General features: G+C 36.2%; 2 protein-coding genes and 1 pseudogene across 5 annotated transcripts; all 3 read right to left on the bottom strand.

The window, feature by feature from the left end:
- Positions 1-761: 761 nt before the first annotated feature.
- On the bottom strand, positions 762-4,779 carry LOC137708073 (transcription factor PIF4-like). Of its 3 annotated transcripts, none has more exons than XM_068447057.1 (9): positions 4,552-4,779; positions 3,990-4,073; positions 2,952-3,843; positions 2,759-2,863; positions 2,608-2,673; positions 2,451-2,516; positions 2,075-2,368; positions 1,838-1,961; positions 762-1,188 (listed from the first exon to the last, which is right to left on the bottom strand). In XM_068447057.1, the coding sequence occupies exons 2-9, from the start codon at positions 4,049-4,051 to the stop codon at positions 1,184-1,186; spliced, it is 1,614 nt and encodes a 537-aa protein (XP_068303158.1). In that variant the 5' UTR covers positions 4,052-4,073; positions 4,552-4,779; the 3' UTR covers positions 762-1,183. The 3 variants fall into 3 exon arrangements, with proteins under 3 accessions (XP_068303158.1, XP_068303157.1, XP_068303159.1); XM_068447056.1 differs by having other exon boundaries at positions 4,623-4,778; XM_068447058.1 differs by lacking the exon at positions 4,552-4,779 and adding an exon at positions 4,246-4,533.
- Positions 4,780-7,387: 2,608 nt separating this feature from the next.
- LOC137709093 (uncharacterized oxidoreductase At1g06690, chloroplastic-like) lies at positions 7,388-16,233 on the bottom strand (annotated as a pseudogene).
- Positions 16,234-18,328: 2,095 nt separating this feature from the next.
- On the bottom strand, positions 18,329-21,429 carry LOC137708416 (reticulon-like protein B8). 2 transcript variants are annotated; one of them, XM_068447490.1, is made up of 6 exons: positions 21,298-21,429; positions 20,175-20,370; positions 19,879-20,059; positions 19,628-19,769; positions 19,321-19,390; positions 18,329-18,696 (listed from the first exon to the last, which is right to left on the bottom strand). In XM_068447490.1, the coding sequence occupies exons 2-6, from the start codon at positions 20,356-20,358 to the stop codon at positions 18,527-18,529; spliced, it is 747 nt and encodes a 248-aa protein (XP_068303591.1). In that variant the 5' UTR covers positions 20,359-20,370; positions 21,298-21,429; the 3' UTR covers positions 18,329-18,526. The 2 variants fall into 2 exon arrangements, with proteins under 2 accessions (XP_068303591.1, XP_068303592.1); XM_068447491.1 differs by having other exon boundaries at positions 20,175-20,385; positions 21,298-21,383.
- Between the last annotated feature and the right edge of the window lie 1,485 nt (positions 21,430-22,914).

Here is a 22,914-nt window from a genome sequence, read left to right as displayed (position 1 = left end):
ACATCAACAACTAGCTAGAAGTTACCCACTTGCATGCAAGCGACTGCCCTTAGCATTTCTAGCGTTCACTCTAAGGAGACAGTAACTTTGTGGTAGTTGTTGACTTGAAACCAAAATGCTAAAAATGCAAAAGCACAAGCTCTATGACAAGTGTTCAATTCAAATCTCTCAAACGTTAAAGCAATTAACTTGGACCCCAAGTCAAATTATGCAATAAAAGGATAAGTCCTGCAAGCCATGTGCATGAACCTGGAGTTTTATGACTACGTAACATGGAAGTTTACAGATAAAAGGGTATCCCATATCAGCAGGAAGTAGTTGACTTTGCCTTTATTTTGATTCCAAAACCACTACTTACTTTCAATGAATTTCAGCTTGACTTAGAGAACAAGATATATAAAGCTTGAGAGGACTATTGATGCTCAATGTTGAAAACAACAGGCAATAATTTTGTTAGTGCTAATCGAACTCGGAATTTCGGGTGCAAATGTAGAATGCATGTTCAATGCTCTTTATCAACTGAGCAGCAAGTCTTTTGAAACATATCATAACACGTTTTGAACTGTAAATACAACATTTATAAACTAAATTTACCAAAAAAATTATTTATTTTAAGGGTAAGAAAAGAAAAGCTTATGTGATTCAACTTTATTTTTTTATTCGTTTGTGTTTTCCAGTTCCTCCATATATCTGCAGCGACAGACATAAGCTCCTCACGGCAAACATAGGCATAAAGGTGCAAACAAAGAAAACACTTGAGGAAACATATTTCAGTTTCCATTAAAAAATTAAGGCGTCCTTTTACAAAAGGAACATCAATGAACAGCAATATTATGCCTGTGTTTTATACATTTTTATGAGGCATGAAATACTATCTTGCTTTTTTCCCAGAGTAAACTCAATTCAGAAAGCTACACAACTAGTCTTGTGTCCGCTTGTAGGGTTTTGGAACCAGTTCAACGCCAGATTGAGATGTTTGAACTCTTGCAGTAGTTGTTCGTCGGTATATAAGTACGAGAAGTGACTTCGAATCATCTACGCTGTAAGATCATGCGATCAGCGTAAGCGACAAAATGTCCAATTATTCAACAACTTTTGCCACCTTCAATTATACGATCTTGTTAAATACGCCAGCTAGGGGGACCATATATAGAGATGAGATAAGCATATGCATCCTCTCTCGTTAACCTGTTAACATCAGAAAAAAGAAGTGTGTCGATTGAAATTAGTATGAAAGTGACACTTATAGCATCAATGATTCAACCAAACAAAACTGTTTTTAACATATTATCAGTAAAAAAGAAGAGCCAGAAGAAGAATTCAAATTAGTGCAAGATGTGGAAAGAAGAACTAATGGTCTATATCTAGCAAATGATACTGTCAAAATTTCAGATAGACGAGCCAACAGGTGTAAATTTTTTTATATAAGGTCTTGGTACAATGAGTGATGGAACCATTAATTATATATTGTATTTTATGTTGTCAATTGTCCGGCGTGAGATTCTTACATTCTTGAACGGATATGAGCCTCTGTACTGCACAACAAGACCCTTTAGAGAGAAGTAAGAAGTTTGTGACCATTCACTTTCTTGAGAGATGGTAATGAAGATAAGGTGGGAAATGAACTCAAAGAATTCAACCCAAATTCATCGCACAGCCCCTGATTTTGACAGCCATTTAAACATATAGGTATCCACTTACTAGGGTTCACAGAACTTGTTTAAATAAATTATTCCTTTTAAGTTTAAAAAAGGTAAAGGTATTATGCATGCTTCTTGTAAAAATAAAAATTAAAAAAAATGATTATTATGAGATAAAGTGCTTCTAAGTGACTTACTCATTTTTCCACTTAAAGGGTCATTAGTTGCAGCTCCTACACCGAAAGGTCTACTGAGACCATTTGGTGCCATCATCTGATTCTGTTGTACAGGTTGGGAGCCAAATCTGAACATATTCATCGGCTACACGAAAATTTCGATATGACAGAAATGAAAATCGTTTGAGTTAAGATAATTAACGACAACAAATATTTGTGCCTATGGCAAATAATTTACTCAAGACTAAGAACGCAAACCTGAGACATAGTCTGCATGTGATGGAAGTTCATGAGACGCGCGTATTGCTCCTGAAAAGAGGGATTTTGCATCTGGTTGTGGTAATCAACGGGATTCAAGACCGGTGGTTGGCACATTACAGTCTGGTTTGCTGCTGGAGCCACATTCATGCACTGATCAACGAGCGGGTGCCTAGCCAAATGCACCGGATTGTGCATAGCAGGCAAGGCTGGCGATCCCATTCCCATTTGGGAAATATAGGGCTGCACGCCCGGATACATCATTGGTGCCATCCCGCTTCCCATCCACATTACCTGAATCAACAAGAAAAACTGTTAGTAGCTTGAGCTACAAACAATATAGGACCCGTTTCGGTTTTTTGAGGGGACGTTGTACCTGAAGTTGCATCTGAAGTGACTTCAAGTATTCAATTGCCTCATCTAACATTGATGCTTTATCTGTCTGAAAAATTAAGAACCAAATCAGTCAAATATATTTATAATTAGATGAGAATTAAGAAACTATTAAAGGGGCTGTAAGAAAGTAAATTCACCTTGTTAGACTGAGGTATAAGCTCTTGCAACGCTCTCATTTTCTCGTTAATCCGATCTCTCCGTCTCTGCACGAATGAACAAGTTAATAGAAAGAAAAAGAAGCGAAAAATTCCAAAATTTTGTAACGCGAGGAAACTTAAAAAATCCTACCCTTTCTGAGAGGTTGTGGACCTCAGCAGCACGACTCCTCCTGGTCGATCCTGATCGATGCGCTGACTTACTTCCTGCAGCTGAAGCTGACTCAAGTTCAGCAGCCTAAAACATAAGTAAAATCTTATTAATCAGGGCGAAAAATCATAGATATTACAAATCATGTGCTGGAAAGAGGGTTTTAAGTTTTTACCTCACTTTGGCACTCCGAGTCCTCTGCATCTCTAACCTTTCTCTTGTTGCTGTTGACAACATTAGACTGCTTTCCTCCTCTGCCAAAACTACTTCCAGAACCGCCAGAAGACGAAGTAAGCGTTGGATCAAGCGTATCTGTTTTCCCCGTCTCGCTCTGAGGCATTATCTTATGAACATTGTCGTAGAAATGTCCAGCCGATAAACCAGTGGTTCCATCACAATTGCTTGAAGCCCTGCTGACATCAAGGTCATTTAGAACTTGGTTGCTACCAGCATAACTCGAACCAACCGTCATCACAGAACACTCTCTAATCTCCGCTTGAGCTAAATTTCCGGCCTCTTTCCCTCCTAACTGTCCTCTGGAAGATCCTGCAGAAAGCTTTCCCGGGGTTGCGAATTGCGAAAAATTAACTATTTTCCCCAAGCCTCTATTTTGGTTCTGCTGATCAGTTGAATTAATGTAGTGGTATCTTGGAGGAGGCATTGGATTTGCAGGGTATTCCACACCAGCAGAGGACTTAACATTAGGCTGCGGTGAATTGGAAACAAGACGCCCGGTGTCAGAAGCATCAAACTTCTCTCCCTCAAACTGTTTGCTTGGCTTGTCAAGCTCAATTGGACCACAGGAATGCAATTCAGAGAAAAAATGGGAGCAAAACTCTTTGTCGAAAGAATTCTCAAGCGGGTAGTGGATAAGAGAAACCGTGTCATCATCTAGAATCGGATTACTTGAATTCCCGTACGACCCACCAGACCTTATAGATTGCTGATCATGTTTCTGAACCTGTCTCGGTTGATCATTCGGATTAAGACTTGGTTTTCGATGCGTTTGGCTGTTCAAAACTACTTGCCCATCTCTCCACAAGAGCTCGACTAGTTCATGGTCTGGCCTGTAAAATATTTCCCCCCAATCAACATAGCTCAACATGTATGATATCGAAAACATTGTTTGACCTCAAATATCGAAAATATTTTGCAATCTCAAACAAAATACGCAGGGAGGCGATAACTTGAGAAGAGAGAAAGAGATACAGACCCCATTGATTTCTTTGGGTTGGTCAAGGGGAGATCACCCTCAAAGTTAATGCAAGAATTCATGTCTCTGAGCAGACAGAAATTGCTGCAACACAAAGAAAGAAAACAGATTTAGATGATTGCAAATGATTCAGAACTACTATAATTAGAAGTGGTAATATCTTAACAACTTAAAAAATATACTTAGTGATTTTGATGGTCAACTGACCAAATAATTCATTAACCAAAACAATAAACATTAAAAAATTGCCGCATACCAGAAATGGAAACAATCCTAAGAAATGGGATGAGAAGGAAGCACCAATATAGAATCTTCAATCTTCATCATTAAAGTATTGATTAACAAAAAAACTGATTAAAAAATTGAGAATAAAATAATGCCCACTTAAAAATAGGGAGCAATGGAGGAATTTCAACTCGGAAATTGCAGTTGAAAATAGATAAGAAAGAATAAAGAAGATAATGACATGAAAAAAAACCCAAAAGACCAAAAAAGAAAATTTCTTTTAGCGCATGGAAAATTGGAAACCCAGAAGGGAAATGAGAAACAAAAGAAAACCCACAAGCAGAAAATGGAATAGAAAAGCAACCCTGGTCCAAAGCACTTCTCTTGAACTGGAAACCGAAGGCTTACAGTATAAGCTCTAAACTGCTGTTGTGAAAAGCACTTCTCTTTCTCTCACCTCCTCTCTTTGTGTGTGTGAGGTTGTGAGGTGAGCTCGGAGGGCAACAAGAAACTGAGAAACCGGGCGCATTAAGAGACGTTTAACAACAGTTAGAATTAAGACAGGGACTTTGTCACGGAGAGCAGGGATTGGCCAGTAACACAGAGAGCTACATATTAATACAGAAACCCATGCCATCACGCCACGTGGCAGTTACCCGGTTGTGGTATGCTGAAAACGTGTGGATGGGTCAGTTACCCAGTTTTTAGAGAAATTTTTAGTTATGATAAAAATACGGATGGTACACAATGTGTTTTTATGTGAGTGGTGGAAAATTTTAATTTTTAAATTATTAATATTTTAACACATATATCATATTATTTATATAAAGATACGTGCTGTATCGTCTCGTGTGACGGTCATACTAAAAAATTTCTCTAGTTTTTGAGTGCTCCCAGTCCCTGCTAGAATGCGGGATGGTTTGGAAAATGGATGACTGGGATTGGTTATTTTAAAAGGAAAACTAATGAAAATGACTTGAAAATTTTGAGTTTTAATGATAAGAATAAAATAAAAGATAAAGTAAATAATACCAGGATTAACTTTTTAATGTAAAAATATAATTTTTTGATAAAATTAACAGTACCGAAAATTTTTCGTTAAAATTCCTTATTTTAAGACAGCCAAATCTAGAACTTACGGGCAATCAATCTGAGATCTGATAATTTGTGAGGATGGTGCCACGTGTGCATGGCAGGAAATAGTTTATTGGGCAATGATGAGGGACAAGATTGTCAGAGGCAAAGTTTTTGTTGACAGCTTGGCATGGTTGGCAAGTTTTTAAGTTGCTGGATGATGCAATTGCAAATCTGCACTTATCCTATTCTTATCTCCATGAAAGTTAGATGCAAGGAAAAATGAAAGGCTATAAAGTCAACTTTTTTCTTTCTTTTCAGTTTCTGAATTGAGTTATGTCTAAGAGTTGGAAAATGAATTAGCCAGATAAATATTAAGTTTGGTATAGAGCTAACTCTTGAATATAATCACGTGACAAAGAATACATAAAGATATGATATTTGTATAACAGAATTTATCTGGAAGATAAGGGAATATATACTTAGAGGAATAGAATTAAAGATGGTATACCTTGAAGTTTGTCCATACAAGCATTCGACTTGGTATGCATTTTGGCAAATACAAAAGTATAACTACATAAAAGAAGTATGGACCATGTTTAATCCATTTGTTCACTTGGAAGGAATAATCATCTCCCGTTGAAACACGAGTTTCATACATGTAATCAAGAATTTAAATTCGTTAGTCATTTTCTAAATCACTTATCACGTGACTTGTTATAAGTACATACATGATAGTGATATAAAGTGATGAAGAATCAGAAATATATTAACGGTTACACCTAAGTTTTTCTATCTTGGAAGCCAACACTTGTCATAAATAATGTAGGTAGCAGACCTATTGATCCAAGCTAGAATGTTATGGAGGATGGTGGCCTGTTGAATTTGCTAGCAGATCATGTTTTATATTTTCATGTGAATCAACACAAGGACAAAAGTGAATCATGATCAATATCTTGAACAGGCAAGGCCCAAGTCTAAATGAGAAAACTGTTGAATTTTGGAGCAAAATCTTGTAGCTATTGTTAGCTTTCATTTGTAGGTAGTGTTTGTTGGCTAGAGGTACTAGAATTTTGTGCAAGTATATGCACAAGGCTATTAAGTACTAGCTCATAAAGAGGGTAGACATATGTCATGTTTAGCTATAGAAAACAAAAACTCAAATAATTTTGAATATTGACCATCATCTGTAATCTATTACTTAAAATCTTCGGAATCAGATCAACTAGAGGAACTAGTTGGTAACATTTTCAAGCAAGTAACAAACATGCAAGTAAGGAAATAGAATTTAACTTCTTATATATAAGGAGTTATTTATTTTTACCTGCAAATCACAGTTTGACAAGTATGAAAAAACAACTCCTTCAGTTCACGAAGAGAAAGTACTTGGACATACATAAAACTATGACTTATATGCAAAAAGTAGTGCTTCCTTACGAGTAATGAGGAATGACATGTAAGAAGCCAATTATTTTCTCACAAATGGGGTTTTACGTTTTAGCCCATTTTGGGGTTTTACAGACTGTCCACCAAGAGAGATTATCTGCAACAGGACTCAAACTTACACTTTGATCTAGCAAAGAGAACAATCCTTACCAGCTTGATGATTACCCAGCCTACAAGTTAACAGAGTTAATGTTGTTATCAGTACAGGCGTAGCCAGGCCTACCATTTAGCTGTTACTTTAATATCAAGTTAGAAGGTTAGTTAATGCGTACCAGCAAGGTACCTATATGCTTTTTTTCCCTCATCTTCCAAGCTGTATGTTTGAAATCTTGGATTTATTATCACACTTACAACAAAACGTCTTTATCTAAGTATTTATATGAGCATTTCAATTTATTTTTAAGTCGAAAATTATTTTTTTCCTTGTAAGTCATAACTACTCGTATCGGAAGACGGAAACAGAGAACTGTCATTTGGTGTTAGTTCTCCGACCGTATCGTTTCCATCTGAAGAAACACTTATGAACTTGTTCTAAGACCACAATGACAGTGTGACTGAGCTTACTAGTTATAGTGTGGCTATAGATTTGAAATATGTCAAATTTGCTACATCAATGGTTAGCCTGCAATCACTCTTAAATTAGATATGTCAAATTTGCATTAGATGTGAAGTGTGTACATATTTTTGTATAGAAGAATTTACAGCCCCGATGCTTCTGTAAGAATTTATAATTTTTCAACAGGGAAACCGGTAACAGGCTTTATCTCTGTAGCCAAAGCACGCAATTCGGCTACTTCTTCACTGTTGAGCCGCCATCCAAGTGCACCTGCAAATTCTGCAGCGTGTTCTGCATTTTTGGCTCCTGGATTGGCACAACGTTGCCTTGGGCTATCAACCAATTAAGGACTACCTGTTAGACTGTCTACGTACCCTAAATAAGGATCAAATCATTCGTAGTTCATTATCTCACTACACTTGAATATTCATCACATAAATTGTTATGTCCCAACAATATACCACAATGCATATCATACAATATTTCAAAGAACAAACGACGAAGCACAATCATATTCTCTAGCCATATTTATCAACAAGTCTAATCATAACAATAACAATGATATCCAACATAACAATCCCACATGACGATTAACATTTCCACTTCATCCATCACATAAATCATCATGTTTCCCACATAAAATCACAATTCATAGCGTGTAACATCTTAAAGAATTAACAATGCACAATATTATTCTCTAGAACATTGATCAACTAAAATAATCATAATAACAACACTAATATCCAGCGTCATTCCACAATCACTTCAAGTAACCAATTCCATGAATCAAGGAGCACGATATTCACATTTAATTACGTTAATCAATCAACAAGATCACATATTAATGCATGAAATTTAATAAAGGAATTCTACATAATTCCCTGCCTGGATTCCAAGTAATAACATGGTAATTCTAATTTATAGACATAACATCTACTGTGAGCAATTCTTGCTCACTCGAATCTAGGGTCAAACTAACCTTATGGAAATGAACAAGAGCAAGGATTCCGGACCAGTCAACGAAATCCACAATATCTAGCGTTTCTCGTAGTCTACCCAAATCTATCACATGTATAATCAGTGCTTACATCAGGGGAATGGTGCACTGGCCAACTAGAACTCGGATAAACTACAAAGCACGGGTGAGTGACAATTATACAAGTATGTGATATTCAATAAAAGAAAGACCATCGATCACTGTTTATAAACCTCAAATATAAATTCGTAAATATGATAACATAGTCAAGTCTTTAATAACTATGAAGGAGTCACTCATACATCCAACGGCTTTTCCCATTCAAACCACCAAGATTCTCAAAAACCATCGTTCATATGTACATTAAAAACTAGGGCTGGAGGAATGCAGTTCGGCTGAAACCTACATAAGTAACCAAACAAGAAGTGGCCCCCCCAAAGCGGATTAACCAAGCAGAGCCACCCCTAAGAAAGTAACCAAGCAGGTAGTGACCCCCCAATGCGGATTAACCAAGCAGAGTCACTCCTACAGCTGTTAGGAAGTGATCACCCAATGCGAATTAACCAAGCATAATCACTCCTAAGCATACATGGCCATAAGGATTGCCTAACACAGATTAACCAAGTGGTATCCATATATATTATGGTCCCCCAATGCGAATTAACCAAGCAGGACCACTAGTGAGCCCCCAATGTGGATTAACCAAGCAGGGTCAAGATAATCAGGTAGGTAGTGACCCCCCAACACGGATTAACCAAGCAAAGTCACACCTACAGAACTATTAGGCAGTGATCACCCAACGCAGATTAACCAAGCATGATCCATATATAGTATGGTCCCCCAATGCAGATTAACCAAGCAGGACCACTAGTGACCCCCCAATGCGGATTAACCAAGCAGGGTCACAGTCCCCTACTAGCCCTCAATTTACAAAACACTTTAATATGCAATTCGAATCACTTTTCACAAATATTATGAATCTATGAATCAAATCACATTTAATAAAAATAGATCGATGACCAATTATAAAAGAATCACATTTTAACACAAAACTCATTTATAAAACCATGTCATATCCACAAAGGATATTAATACACCGAGACAAGTCCGCAAAGCTTCACTGAGTCTCTAGTAATACTAATTTTAGTAATGCAAATGGTTCAAGACCTGTTGACAAAAATCAACAGTGGGGTCCACACCCTAGCAATTTAATCCGGAAGATCCGCACATTATGCTCAAAGAACAACATACTAAACTCTCATCACGATTCGACGGTTGGATATCCGCCAATTGCTAGAATTAGGTGGTGGTTAACAATTAATTTAACTAACTTAGAAATCCAATTCAGGAAGATCCGTACGCCGGATTCCTGATCTGTCAGTTCCAGCTATCCTCAAATATTACATTCTATAACGCATTCAAGTTTGGTGACGATCCAACATTCGGATCGTCGATTCAACTTTTGATCAAGTGATGTATCATAATGAAGCTAAATTCAAACAATCAAACCGCTTCATACGGATATCAATTATGAATTCAGGGCATCTAATTGGACTTAGAAAGACTTCGTCGGCCCACTGGCCACGCACCGCCGCAGGTGGTGGTTGGCTGCCCTGACTCACCAGAAAATTCAACTATTTACAAAAATTACCAAATTTTACAAGCAAATAGATCTCAGTGAAGTGGAGCAAGTTTTATACCTGTGGCCAAGTCCAATTTGGTCGAGAAAAGCTCCACTGCCCTCGAACCCGCAGAAAGACCTAAAAATGGGTGTTTCTCGATTCATCGCCAAAACAAACTCTGACGCCTCATCCAATGCTTGAGTTTTGCTCCAGGGGATGAAGGGAGTCTATTGGTGGTGGTGATCAACAGCAAGCGTTGTCGGAATTACCGTAACATGAGAAAACTCGCAGGAAAACCCTCGGCACTTTGTGGCTTCGACCTAGAAAATGGAAAAGAAAAATGGAAATCTAACACTACACGGATGTAGGACTCATCAAGAGCTTTCCATGGAAACCAAGATCATCAAAAACAAAAGTCGGATGAAGGAGATATGGCCGGGTCAAAAACGATCATTCGCGGGTCAAAAATGACCCAACTCAGGTCTCTTTCCTTTCCCCTCCTTGCTCTCTCCTCTGATTGGGCTGCTCCTCTACTTTTCTCTCCCGCACTCTCTCCTTTCTTCCCTCTCCCTTGCTGCCACTTGGCAGCTTCTAAACATTTATTTCCCAACAACTAAAACGTCTCTAATTTCTTTGTTGGAACTCCATTTCACGTACGGTTCTCACCTACGCGTTCGTGAGATCGAGCACCGTTCAAAAATATAAATTATGACCTCGAAAGGTCTACGGAATTTAAATAATTAATTTCGAAACTTCTACCCTCATAACTAGTTTAACTAAAACCTAAATTCAAACAAATTAATATAAATTTCTGAAAAATAATATAAAATCTCAATAATACAAATACGTAGGTTATAACAGTGAAATCCAGGAACGGGATTTCACAACAGTAACCCGACTCGCATTAAAACCCAGCAAAGAGAACAAACTATATTTACACATTTTAATACCCCAACACCTGTTTCTGCATTTCAGAATTCTTGCCTGATATATGAATATGTAGTTTAATGATCTTATATAGAAAACATGAAACTACCAAGAGTTGGACTACATGTATAAAAGACGGTGAAACAAAGAGTTTCTTTCAGCATGAACTGGAAGTTGCAACGGCATCGATGAAGCGTTTCATACTCGTAAAGGGTCCAAAATGGATTAACTACTAAAATACTGTACTTTTAGGGATATTTTCAGCCATGCTTCCGCATAAATGAAAACTTTAGGGCTTCTAATATGGAAAAGATAAAAGCTAGTTAAAGTCAAAAGAGCATCAACAAACCTGTGTGTTTGTTTTACTGTACTTTTCTCCTGTTTCCTTGATCCGGATCAGCAGAGGTTGGAGCTGCAGATAAACGCAATATTTTAGCAAAACAATTTGGAACTTAATCTTTAGCGGGCTTTCAAAGTATTGACTATGATTTACCTTTGAAAGAAATTCAGGAGTATAGATCTGTCTTCGAGGGCCAGTTGGGGGATTTTCAGGTGTATACTTTCCTGTAAGAGCACCTGCATATGCATAAATAGTAGAAATGTCAATCTTCTCAATCTCTTTCACCCCTGGATCACAGACAAACTTGACTGCTGTGGAAACCAATCTAGTAAGATCTGAAATTAAAGGCCGTAATCGTTGTAAGCAGGGTTGTGCAGAGATTCAAGTAACAACATATGATCCAAACAGACATCTTTTATCAAGAATCCACTTTTTTTGTTTTTTTTTATATTATGTTTTAGAATAACTACATCCCCTTTGTTTTGTTAAAAACTCTAAATATTTTACCCGGAAACCAGATGTTTGGAATTTTTTGTAAGGTATTACAGCCATTAGCCAACTATCCAGCGATAGTTGAATTCACATTAAAGCTTTACCATGCAAAATCGCCATTCGCCAACTACCCAGCGTGGTTGAATTCAACAAAAGAAAAATACAAGCAAGATGCTAAAAAGATAAAGCACATGAATGCAGAAGATGTACAGAATTTTACTTTCTTCACTGTCTCATCTAGGCATATAGTTGGAATGTGATAGCCTGAAAGGTGAGTCTTTATGTGCACAACCAAAGTCCATATCTATCATGAAACATAAAATAAATAAGATCATAAAGTTGAAGTTAAGAACTGCTTGACAAGGAATGCTCGAAAATTTGAAATTTCACAAAGGCTGACTGAGAAAAGCAAGCAAGTATGCTTTCTCCCAAGTCCTAACTTGGCAATGTTTAAGATCGCACGGAGAGGTCTTAAATACTGTAAAATAAGAAGACATTATATCTCTTAAGCTAACATATCGAATGATGATAAGAATATGGTAAGAAAACACGAGGTTCCAACTTCACCTTGACCAATAGGCGAATAGGCAATCAAGGTGATCCCAAGTTCATCACAGGTAGACGTCACTCCATTCTCCTCTGGTGCCCTGTATATGAGGCTGTAATTCACTTGATTTGATGCTAGTGGGATACCTCTCTTTTGAAGTTTTGCGTGTGCCTTACGCAATCGCTTTTCTGAAATAACAAACTTTATACGTCATGTTTTGGTTAGGAGCATCTATGATAGAAATTTTTTCCATGATTTGAACTGCTAATTTTAACCAACAATAAATAGATAAAAGATTGAATTATACTGCTGTAGTTGGAAATGTTGGAAACCTGTGTTACCTGTGTTATGTGGGACTGCTAGTCCCACATCGCCCATACACCATCTACAACAACTCTTTATAACTGAGTTCACTCACTTATAGTTTGAATTGAATTGAGCCAAAGCCATGGACCTTGGACCTTAGACTTGGAGAGTTTGGGTGTATATATTAAATGTCAAAGATGGGCCTTGGGCTCGGATGGACGAAAAACACAAGTTACGTTTTTGATTTTTTGGATTCAGTTTTTTCCGAAAGGATAAAACTGATTGAACAGTTTCATTCAGTTTTTAAATCGATTGAACAGTTGCATTCGGTTTTTTTTTTTGAACAAAAACTGATAAGCATGAACGGTTGGGGAAGTTCAAATTATGCCATTATATATATGGCAATAAAATCAGAAACTGAGATCAATTTTATATAATCATTCCTCCATATTTCGCTGAGAACAACACAACCAATTCGCCAAGAATCCAAGTTCGAGTGCAAGAACTTGGATTAGATAGTTGTATCCTGCAAGATAGACGTCCATCGAACTGCTGCACTGGTGTAGGGACGAATTTCTGTCTTAGGAGATTGCTTCTGCAAGCCTCTATCTTCAAGACACAAGTCAGTGATTTGTGATTTTATATATAATCTCATTAAGTGTTTATGTTCTAATATATTGTGTTTGTCGTTGAATTTTCCATTCGAAATAAAACTGTGCAAATTGTTGTATAATATATACTTAACATTTGATTGGTTCTAACAGGAAACACCAACAGCCGTCACAAAGGCCTTGCTCAACAGAATCTCCAAGACCACCGAGATACCCTGAAAATTGATTTCCCAAATACACCTCTTCAGAAACAAAATGTAAATATTATATGTAACCTCCTAATTATATTAGATGGACAAATTTATTCAATGAAAAAAATGGTGTTACATATGAAGTTATGAACAACCTTCATTTCCCCATATTCCAGGCCTGAAAAATAACACAAACACTTGATAAGATTTTGTAGTTACCTTAGCAGAAACAAGTATTTATACAAAGAGCAAGGGCTCATAAGGGACATACCAATGGAGTTGATACAGTTCCACCAAAGAAAGTTCAAGGCGATTGAGGGAATCCTTGGGGGCAGCTATGACACTTTGACGGCCCAGCCTTCACGACAAAGCTGCGAATTTGGTTGCGACAGCAACCTCTACTCCTGGATCCTTCTGTTTCCTTTCCCTGATAAATCTGTGCGAAATCCAGAGTAGTCTACTAATATTCTCAAAATGCAGAAACTGACGACAATTTGCTGTACTCTGTTGACTTGAAACAAGAATGATGCAGCACAAAAAATTCCTACAATGTACATTCCTAGTAGAGTTTCATAATTCACAGTACCAAAAGAAACCTGCTAGTGTAGATAACGATGAATTTGTTTTGACTGCAACAAATTTTATGGAAGAACTATAAGACGCTTTTCTCATCCTGGAGCCGTACACTTCAGCAGTATCAAAGAAGGTTATTCCACCATCAACACTGACATCGAAAGCAGCTTTAGCCGCTTTCATCTTCCTGTCTGCAGTTATTACCAAACATAATGCCATCACAAACACAATTGAGTAATTTAGCATAAAGATGAATAATACAAATGCAACTCACTTCTCATGTTCAATCTGAAGCCGGTGATGGGTTCACATTGTTATTGAAGGTGCAAAAGGTGAGGCAAAATTAAAAAAACAGTCCTTTATGTGCTAAAAGTTTGTCTTTTGATCCAAGTGATATTCTACTTTGATCTAATCTAAACTCGAGTGCATAGGAGGACATTTGCTTTGGCCAATGTGCTTACATTGAGGTCTGCTATGATATAAGTTAATCTACAAAGACATAATAAAGGCTCAAAATTTCTCCAATTTAAAAACAAATTCTTAGTTATTTAATCATTTCAGTAAAGTATACTTGAAATTTCAGCTACTTAGGCCATCTCCAACCGAAGGGTCCAGAGGGCCGAAAATAGCCCAAAAACCGTCTCCAACCAAGGGCTAGACCAGAGGACTCGTGGGCTCCACGGAATCTGAAGGAGCCAAATGGCCAAAGGGCTGGCCCAATCTAGCCAGCCCCGGGTTGGCCAGAAATTTAAGAATTATTGTCGGATATAATCGACAACATTGTTATTAATCATGTTGGTTATATCCAACAAGGCAGGAATTCTTAAACAAATTTTTGAATCCAACGGTTAGCTGACGTCAGCTAGCCGTTACTTTTGAATTTTTTTTAATTTTTTTTACAGTTTTTTTTTTATTTACAAAATTTTTTTCCTATAACTTCTATTTTTTTCTATAACTTTTATTTTAAAAAATTTTGTTTCATATTTTTTTTAAATTCTATTTTTTTTTTCTATAACTTCTATTTTAAAAAATTTGTTTCATATATTTTTTAAATTCTACTTTTTTTTTCTATAACTTCTATTTTACAAAATTTGTTCATATTTTTTTAAAATTTCATTTTTTTTTTCCTATAACTTCTATTTTACAAAATTTGTTTCATATTTTTTTTAAATTCCATTTTTTTCCTATAACTTCTATTTTACAAAATTTTGGTTCATATTTTTTTTTTTAAATTCTATTTTTTTTCCTATAACTTCTATTTTACAAAATTTGTTTCATATTTTTTTGAAATTCTATTTTTTTTTTCCTATACTTCCTAAGCCATTATACAACATTAAATTAAATTAAGTAACATGAAACAACATTAAATAACATTAACGGACATAGAAATTATACAACATAAAAACAACATTTAACAACATGAAATAATGGATTGACCTGCTGGACATCACGAAGTAAACGCTCGAAGACATGACGCCTCATCTGGAAACGATGTCTGAAATCTTCTTCTGCATACACCGAGTTGGGTTGAAGTAGTTGTTCATCAAATCGGCATGTGTCATTGCTCTGTCTCATGGTTTGTAAAAGCGACCAGCAACAAAGCCACCCCATTGAGGTTGTTCCTCAGTTAGCTAACACACCATGGCCGTAGCCATGGCTGCTGCTCTGTTTTGTTTGTTGTGTCTTACATGAACTTCTTCATCAGACTCCTCATCTTCTCGTCTCATTTGCGCCCATTTTTCTTCCAATTTGGAATTAAATGAGGACCCCCAGTTGGAATGAGGATCCAAAGTTGGAATTCATTGCAAACTTGAATTGAAATAGTTGAATTCAAAGTTGTGTGAATTATAGTCCAATATTCACCCTATTTATAGCAAAAAAAAAAATTTCAAATCCAATGGCTAGCTGACGCCACTTAGCCGTTGGATTTGAATTTAAGTTGTAGTTTTTAAATAATAAATTATGTTTGGCCCTATAACTCTCGGTTGGAGACGGTTTTTTGTGACAGGGCTAAAACAAGTCATATGGCCCTTTGGCCCTCGGTTGGATATGGAAGCAAATATGACCATATACTATTAATTAAAATATTAATTTCTTGGAAAGTCAAATGGCTAAAACGAGCCCTCTGACCAGCCCTTGATTAAAAATGACCTTACCGTCCCACTGGAAGTTATTCCAATAACTGGTGTCACCCCATGACCAAGCTCCAATCCCAAGCCTTGTCACCTTCAAATTAGAGCCACCCAGTTTCACCTTATCATCCTCTGCGGTCACATTCTCGGAAGCAACAGCTCTAACCCTAGGAACTCTCCTTTCACTCAAAGCAGAAAAACATGCACTGCTGACACACATAGCCATGGTTCCTAGGAACCAACCCAATTCAAGAAACACAAAACCAATCCAAAATAGCAAATGGGTTTTCGAAGTCGAAAAAGTTTGACAAAAACCAAGTCAAATTTCCAGAAGTCGGAAAGTACTTTTCTGAAAGTGAGGTCTCTGAAGTTTTAGCACTTCAAACTCCAAAGAAACCTGGAGGGGCGGAGACAAAGATTTGCGGGAAATTAATGAGGAATGAAAGAAGTAGGTTGTGATGGTTGGGTGAAGAATTGAAGATTGAAGAGCTGGGACTGATGACTTTGGAGTGAAGAGAGACATGGTCCACGGAGTGTACACGTTCGTCTTCATTTTTCAGGTTCCATGAAATATGGACGGCTGGAATTGCATGAGCCATCGGTATCAAGTGACGAAACTTTTACCGAGTTCAAACTGCCCGACCAAAAGAAAACTTGGGGTATGGATGCTCTGGGAGAACATTGCAGGACGATTCAGTAACAGGATGACTGTTTGATCCACAAGCAAGCTATAATCAACGGTTAGATTCAGTTGCGATGCTACTGCAACATCCCTTTATAGTGCGCTAGGACTGTGGACGAGAAATCCGAAGCTGTTTGAAAGTGTTCTACAAGAAATGATTATTACATGTTTTTTTTTCAAGCACTAAGTTTTTTTTTTTCCTAAAAGCATGTACATTTTTATTATAAGTTTTGATGTATTTTTAATAGTTCGAGCTCGTTGGGAATTATTTTTAAAATGATTGAAATCAATTTTATTTAAAATATTTTTAAAACCAATTATTGATAAAAATCGAAGTGGATCCTGAAAAAAAAAAAGCTTCTTGCAAGAAGCACTTTAGTTGTTTTTGGAATTCAAAATCAATTTCACCAAAAGTGATTTCAGTCATTTTAAAAGTACTTTTAAACCAGCCCAGAGTTTTTACTTAAAGTGCTTATGAACAAAATTTTTTTTTTTTTTTTTGAAAAATCGATATTATCTATACGAAGGTTAGAGATATGGACTTAGACTCACAATATGTTATTGATAATGTGGTTCAACTTCGTCTAATAAAAGTAATTTTTAAAGAAGCATTTTCAAACGGTTAGTGCTTTAGCCTTTTCATATGCAATCTCAAACATGTCTTTGGTTAGAAAAGCAGTACAATTGGTAGACGGTTCCAATGTTTCGTAATGCATTTGTTCGAATTGCATTTCAAATTCCTCATTACGAAATATAATTGGGCCCTTCAGCTTATAGCCCAAAGAATAATGGGCCAACTCCACTAGAAGTGGAAAAAAACTAGGAAGCTGTGTATTATGTTAGGCCCAGTCTTGCAGAAGGGAATGGAAGCAGGTCAGTGAAATTCTATGCCTGCCCAAAAATCTTCCTGAAATTCCCAATCTGATTATTGTCATCCTTGTTTTTTGTGAGAAATAATCTAACCGATCATATTGGAATTAGATGCAAACTACAGGGTCGCACAAAAAAAATAATATGAGAAGAAAGACAAAAGAAAGAAGAAAATCTACGACATACGGCAGGATTGTGCAAAAAATAGAAAGAAAAAAAAAAAAGGCAGGTTGTAATTTAGTGCTTTTGACTCATTCTTTTAGTTTGTGTATATGAGTCATGTACAAATATACATCGGAATTATGCTGCTATTTGGATCATCAGCAACTAATGGCCCCATGTTGGTTCTGCGACTACTTGCGGCTTTCATTCATTTTATTGTACTAGAGGTTGACAACCAACAACTTGTCGACATTATTGATGGATTGGCATTGACAGACAAGTTGTTATACACCAAGATAATACCCGGTTAATTAACCATTTACTTGGTCAGCTAGCTTTTGTTAACTAAATTGCCAACTTTACTTTTAGCTGCTAAATTTTTGCTACAAGTAATCTAAATTTGGTCGAAAACCTCAAAACCTTAATCCCTGAGAGAGTGAATTTGGATCCATCCTTGCACACATGCCTTAACCAACCGCTACAAATCTTCCATTCTTCCGCCTCTCTCAAGATTCGAACTTTCAGACATCTTCCAAAATTGGATTAACCGCTAGACTAACAATGAGTGCGCTTTAAGTTTTACGGATTACAATCTCAAAACGAGAACTGATTAAATGGCAGTTGAATTTGGAACTTCTCAAGAACAATATACATGCTTCAGTAATAATCAAACGACTGTCTGGTTTCTGTCCCTACAACAGTAATATTCAGTTTTTCTTACCCCTACATTTACCTCTTTTGGAACATGATAATCCACTCAACTCCAGAGATATCGGGGACATATCATTTACGTTGCTAAATGAAACTATTCGTACTTCTTCCAGTTCAGCTTTGCACTAGGGATCTTGCTGAGGACGCCAGTATCCAACTTCCGGTAATTGTGTTGAAGCTGCCCGAGGACCTGATATGCAAAGTTGTCAACCTGATCCTCATATCTCTCATACAGAACCGGCAATGTGTGAGCAGCAACAAAACCTAATAAAGAACGACAGATCAGTTCTCTTGCATATATACCACAAAACCGTAGTATGCAGTATGCACCATAAAAACTTACGGATTATGATTAAGTGGTTAGGTAACTCCTATAAGCTTGAAAATGACCACACAAAGAAAAAACTGCAAATGAAAAAAACACTTTCAATTGCTTTTAGATTTTTGTTTTCATTTCACATAGCATTTCCATACAAAATTCTTCCACCTCCCACCGCCCTTCCTTGACCCTTCTTCATTCCTCTTGTTCTATGATATATTTCCTTGCTGTCTCTAACCAAAAAATGAAAATTAGAGACCAAAAACGGAAAGGTTACCAAACGGGTCCTTAATTTTCAGCCGCTGTAGCTAAAGATACTACTTAATACTAACATTTAGTTTTCATTTCCATGCAGAGAGCGAAGGATCAACTACAAAATAGTGAAACAAAACTAAGTTTTGTTATGCAAAATTTGCAAATGCAAACTTCGGATGACAATCAAATACTTTTTCTCCCAACCATCTTCATGGTTATCCCAAAGTTCAAGCATCCTATCGACAGAACATGTGCTATATCAGATCATATGGCAATAAGAGAGACTTGTTATCAATAGTCGTTGGAGCTCTCACCAATGTACACAACGGTCAGAAAATTGCACCAGCTTCCTATCACAGCAGCAATCCACAAGCTTACTACAACCTGAGAGGATATCTCAACAGTTCAGTACAATCTTCAAAGACTAAGACATTTGAGGACTTGCATAGCAGTTATCAGATCCACTATAGATGGTTGAGATGCATTGTGAGTGAAGGGTGGATGAGATGTATTTTAATCATATCTAATATAACAGCTGACATGCAACCCTTCAGTAACATTCTCAACTTAGATCATTTCCGTATAATAAATATAGAAAGAACAATAATAGTTCAAACATACCACAAGAAATTGCTTCACATTTCCTTCACATGCCACATCTTGAACAAATGCCAACCCTCGATTAATTTCAGCACCAATTGAGACGGCAATATTGACAAATAAGTCCTTAGGCAGAACAAGTCGAGGTACTTTAGATGGGGACCTGCCACCAAGGAGAAACAATACTGATATCACAATATTCATCTCTACTGTACACAAAAAACAGAATCAAGCAAAACGAAGAAGCTCAAAACTGAACATTGCAAAGTAACCTGTTAATCATGCCCGAAAAATTTGACCACAGAAACTGAGCAATCATGCCAAGAACCAAAGCAAACCCCACAAGAGTCAAGAAATGATAATTGAGCCATTCAAAGAGCACCCAGACAACAGTCGCAGCAGTTAAAACACTAGCCGAAATTTTTTTGTTCCTCCACAACAAGACATCAGCAGCTACATAATTCGACCACAAAAGAGGAAAATTAAATATAAGGAGACTTGGTGGAAGGAACAACTTCTAATTGCATAAATCATGGTCATTGCATGTAACGAAACAGAATTATCCTACATTTTCCTCCACCCAGAATGTGGTGGACAGGTTTCTGGCGTCCAAACAGCCGGTTGAAGTTGAACTGAGTAGTGACTGAGCTTGATGTCTCTTCCCCAAAAAAAGAACCAGGTTTCTGTTTTTTATCAGCAAGTGTGCCCACAATGTTCTTCAAAAGATCCTCGGGAGTTATTTGCTCAGGCATTGCTGCTACACACTAAGAAAACAAACTCTGGTCAAGAGAGAAACTTTAATACTCTGAAAACTTGTATCAATACAATTTTTTTTTTTTTTTTTATGTATTCGTAATTATTTAAAAGCAAGAACAAAGAAACAAAATTTTTCCTCGGCCTGCACCCCATCCCCATCCTCCCCAGCCCGACACCGCCTAAAAAAAACAGATTTAGATTTTATACAAGGAAACTGCTATCCATATGATATATTCTCTTTATACATGATCAGCAGAAAAAAAGATTTGTGCTTATGCATCATTCAACCTTTATATACCCATATAAAAAGCACAAAATTCTCTAAGCTACCCAGATTCTCAACGGGACCATCGGGTCAGTCACATGAACAGACGTCATAGAAATTGCTCTAAGCTAACCAGCATCTAGACTCAGCATCCAAAAATTGTAGACCACCAAAAGGAAAAAATTCAGAAAAATATCTTGCAAAAGCAAATTTGGAAGATCACACGACCAAAATTTGCATTAAAAAGCCTCTTTACCACAAGACCCACAATCATAATCCAGTTTGAATCTCATGATCAAAGAAGCTACATATATGCTGTGAACAATCAACCCAACGATCCACCACCACCAAGATGTAGTTTTGGAAAATGGAAATCATAACGAAACATATAAACAAGTTCGAATTCACACAACTCCACCAAAGATCCCAAAATCTATTGACCCAGAAATCCAATTTCACATATGAACTAAAATCAACTGCCCTCTAACAAAATCACTTCTTGAAAAGCGAAACCAAACAAAGAAGCCACAATCAATTCAACCCCATTTCTACAATTCAAAGCATCAAATTTCATAAAATACAATAATTTGCAGAATTTCAGCCAAAAATAAAGAAGAAAGAAAGAGTAGTTGAGAAGAAAAGAACTGGGAAAATGGCAGATGGGTTTTACCTGATCAGATGAGATTAGAGCAAGAGAGAAGATGCAGAGGATGATGGGTTTTGCTGGTGGATTATGAATTGTTATGGCATATGCGTGCAGAGCACTGAAGTTGCAGAGGACAAGTCCAAAAATTAACACTGAATGGCGTGCAGGAATCGAATATATATAAAAAAATAAAAAATAAACAAGAGCAGACGCACTCATACGGCCGCCCCATGCATTTCAACCTTGAAGACTTGCAGTTGGTAAACCGTAAACTGTATTCTTTTTTCTTTTTGGTGAAAAAAAGTTATATTTAAATCATTCGATTGGTGCAAATAAAAAAAATTCCTGGTGGATTGGTAAATTGTCATAATATTTGGAGTTTTTTTTTTTTTTTTTTTTTTGTCTCCAATTTGCTGCAAGTTGAACTATTTTCTGTCTTTTAATATAGATTCATGTAGAATATAACATTTAATAAAAAAGAATTTAAAAGATTATAATATTAATGCAGCTTAGCGCTATTGTTTTATCAAAACCTCAACGATGTATTATGTAAAGGAGAAATCATTTTCATCAAATTCGTCATTTTTTAAATTCAAACACTTTTAAGTTAAGTTGTTTTGACTAACGCATTTTGTAGATTTGCTTAAAGTTCATTTTTTAAGTGCTAATATTAATAATAATAAAAAAAATAAGTTAAATGTTATTCTTTTCACTTATGAAGCTACCGCAGTTGTTTTATTTTAATTTTCTCAAAAAAGGGATCAGTTGATAGTTTTATCACGGTAGTTTGCTCAGCATCAAAAATTGAATACAAAACATATCGTATAAAATTTGTCTATAACCGCTGTCAGTGGTGGTTGTCTATTTTTATGAGACCCTGGCTGACCTCTAAAAAGACAGCAAGAAGTAAAGTAATAGTATTCAATTACTTGCCAAAGATATACAAAAGGGGTGTAATATTCAAATACCTTATTTTACTTCTCACACATTTTTTTAACTTTCTACCATTGGATCAAATGAATTGAAGAAGATCAACGGACAGAAATTATCAAAGAATGGATAAGAAGTAAAATGGAATGTGTGGATAGCACATTCCTATACAAAATGACTACTACTATCTCGACGGGTCAAAGAAAACAAAAAGAATATTTTATTTCTCCAACAAAAATAAAATGGGTGGAGCTTAAAACCCAACGCTTTTCAACATTTTCATGCAAAATATATTTTGGGTCCGGTAGCATGTGTTTCTATCATGCAGAATTTAGTTTATATATACCTTTTTATCAAAGGAAATTAATATTATACTTGTCTTGGCAAACTTTCCATTTCTGTTGTATTTTGTTTGGTCATCAATTTTACCAATTTCAAACAATTTAACAATTAAACTAAGAATAATATTAGAGAAATAAAAAAAATTAAATTAAATTTGCAAATCAAATGATGTGGTTATAGGTGATCGAATTATTAATTAAATGTCGGTTAATGTACTTATATTCTATTGATAACACATCATTTAATTTTAAAATTTAATCTTTATAACGTGATCCGTCACGAAATATTTCGTTAGAATTCATTAAATTCTAATTTTAATTGTTTCGTTAAAGATGTGCATTTTCAAGGCAGGTGGGCAACTATATATAA

The sequence above is a fragment of the Pyrus communis genome, chromosome 11, assembly GCF_963583255.1.
Source record: "Pyrus communis chromosome 11, drPyrComm1.1, whole genome shotgun sequence".
Taxonomy (NCBI): Eukaryota; Viridiplantae; Streptophyta; class Magnoliopsida; order Rosales; family Rosaceae; genus Pyrus; species Pyrus communis.
Note: the sequence above shows the minus strand (reverse complement) of the source record. Positions and strands in the feature narration are given on the sequence as shown.

Bases quoted from the DNA above. Each gene is read 5' to 3' on its own strand.
- LOC137708073 (XM_068447057.1), bottom strand. From the start codon at position 4,051: ATGAATTCTTGCATTAACTTTGAGGGTGATCTCCCCTTGACCAACCCA. The intron at 3,844-3,989 runs GTCTGTATCTCT...AATATTTTACAG, and splicing joins AACCCAAAGAAATCAATGGG to GCCAGACCATGAACTAGTCG. The intron at 2,369-2,450 runs GTACAACGTCCC...TTGTTGATTCAG, and splicing joins CACTTCAGATGCAACTTCAG to GTAATGTGGATGGGAAGCGG.
- LOC137708416 (XM_068447490.1), bottom strand. From the start codon at position 20,358: ATGCCTGAGCAAATAACTCCCGAGGATCTTTTGAAGAACATTGTGGGC. The intron at 19,391-19,627 runs GTATGTTTGAAC...ATATCCTCTCAG, and splicing joins ATGTGAAGCAATTTCTTGTG to GTTGTAGTAAGCTTGTGGAT. The intron at 18,697-19,320 runs GTGAGAGCTCCA...GTTCTTTATTAG, and splicing joins TCTGACCGTTGTGTACATTG to GTTTTGTTGCTGCTCACACA.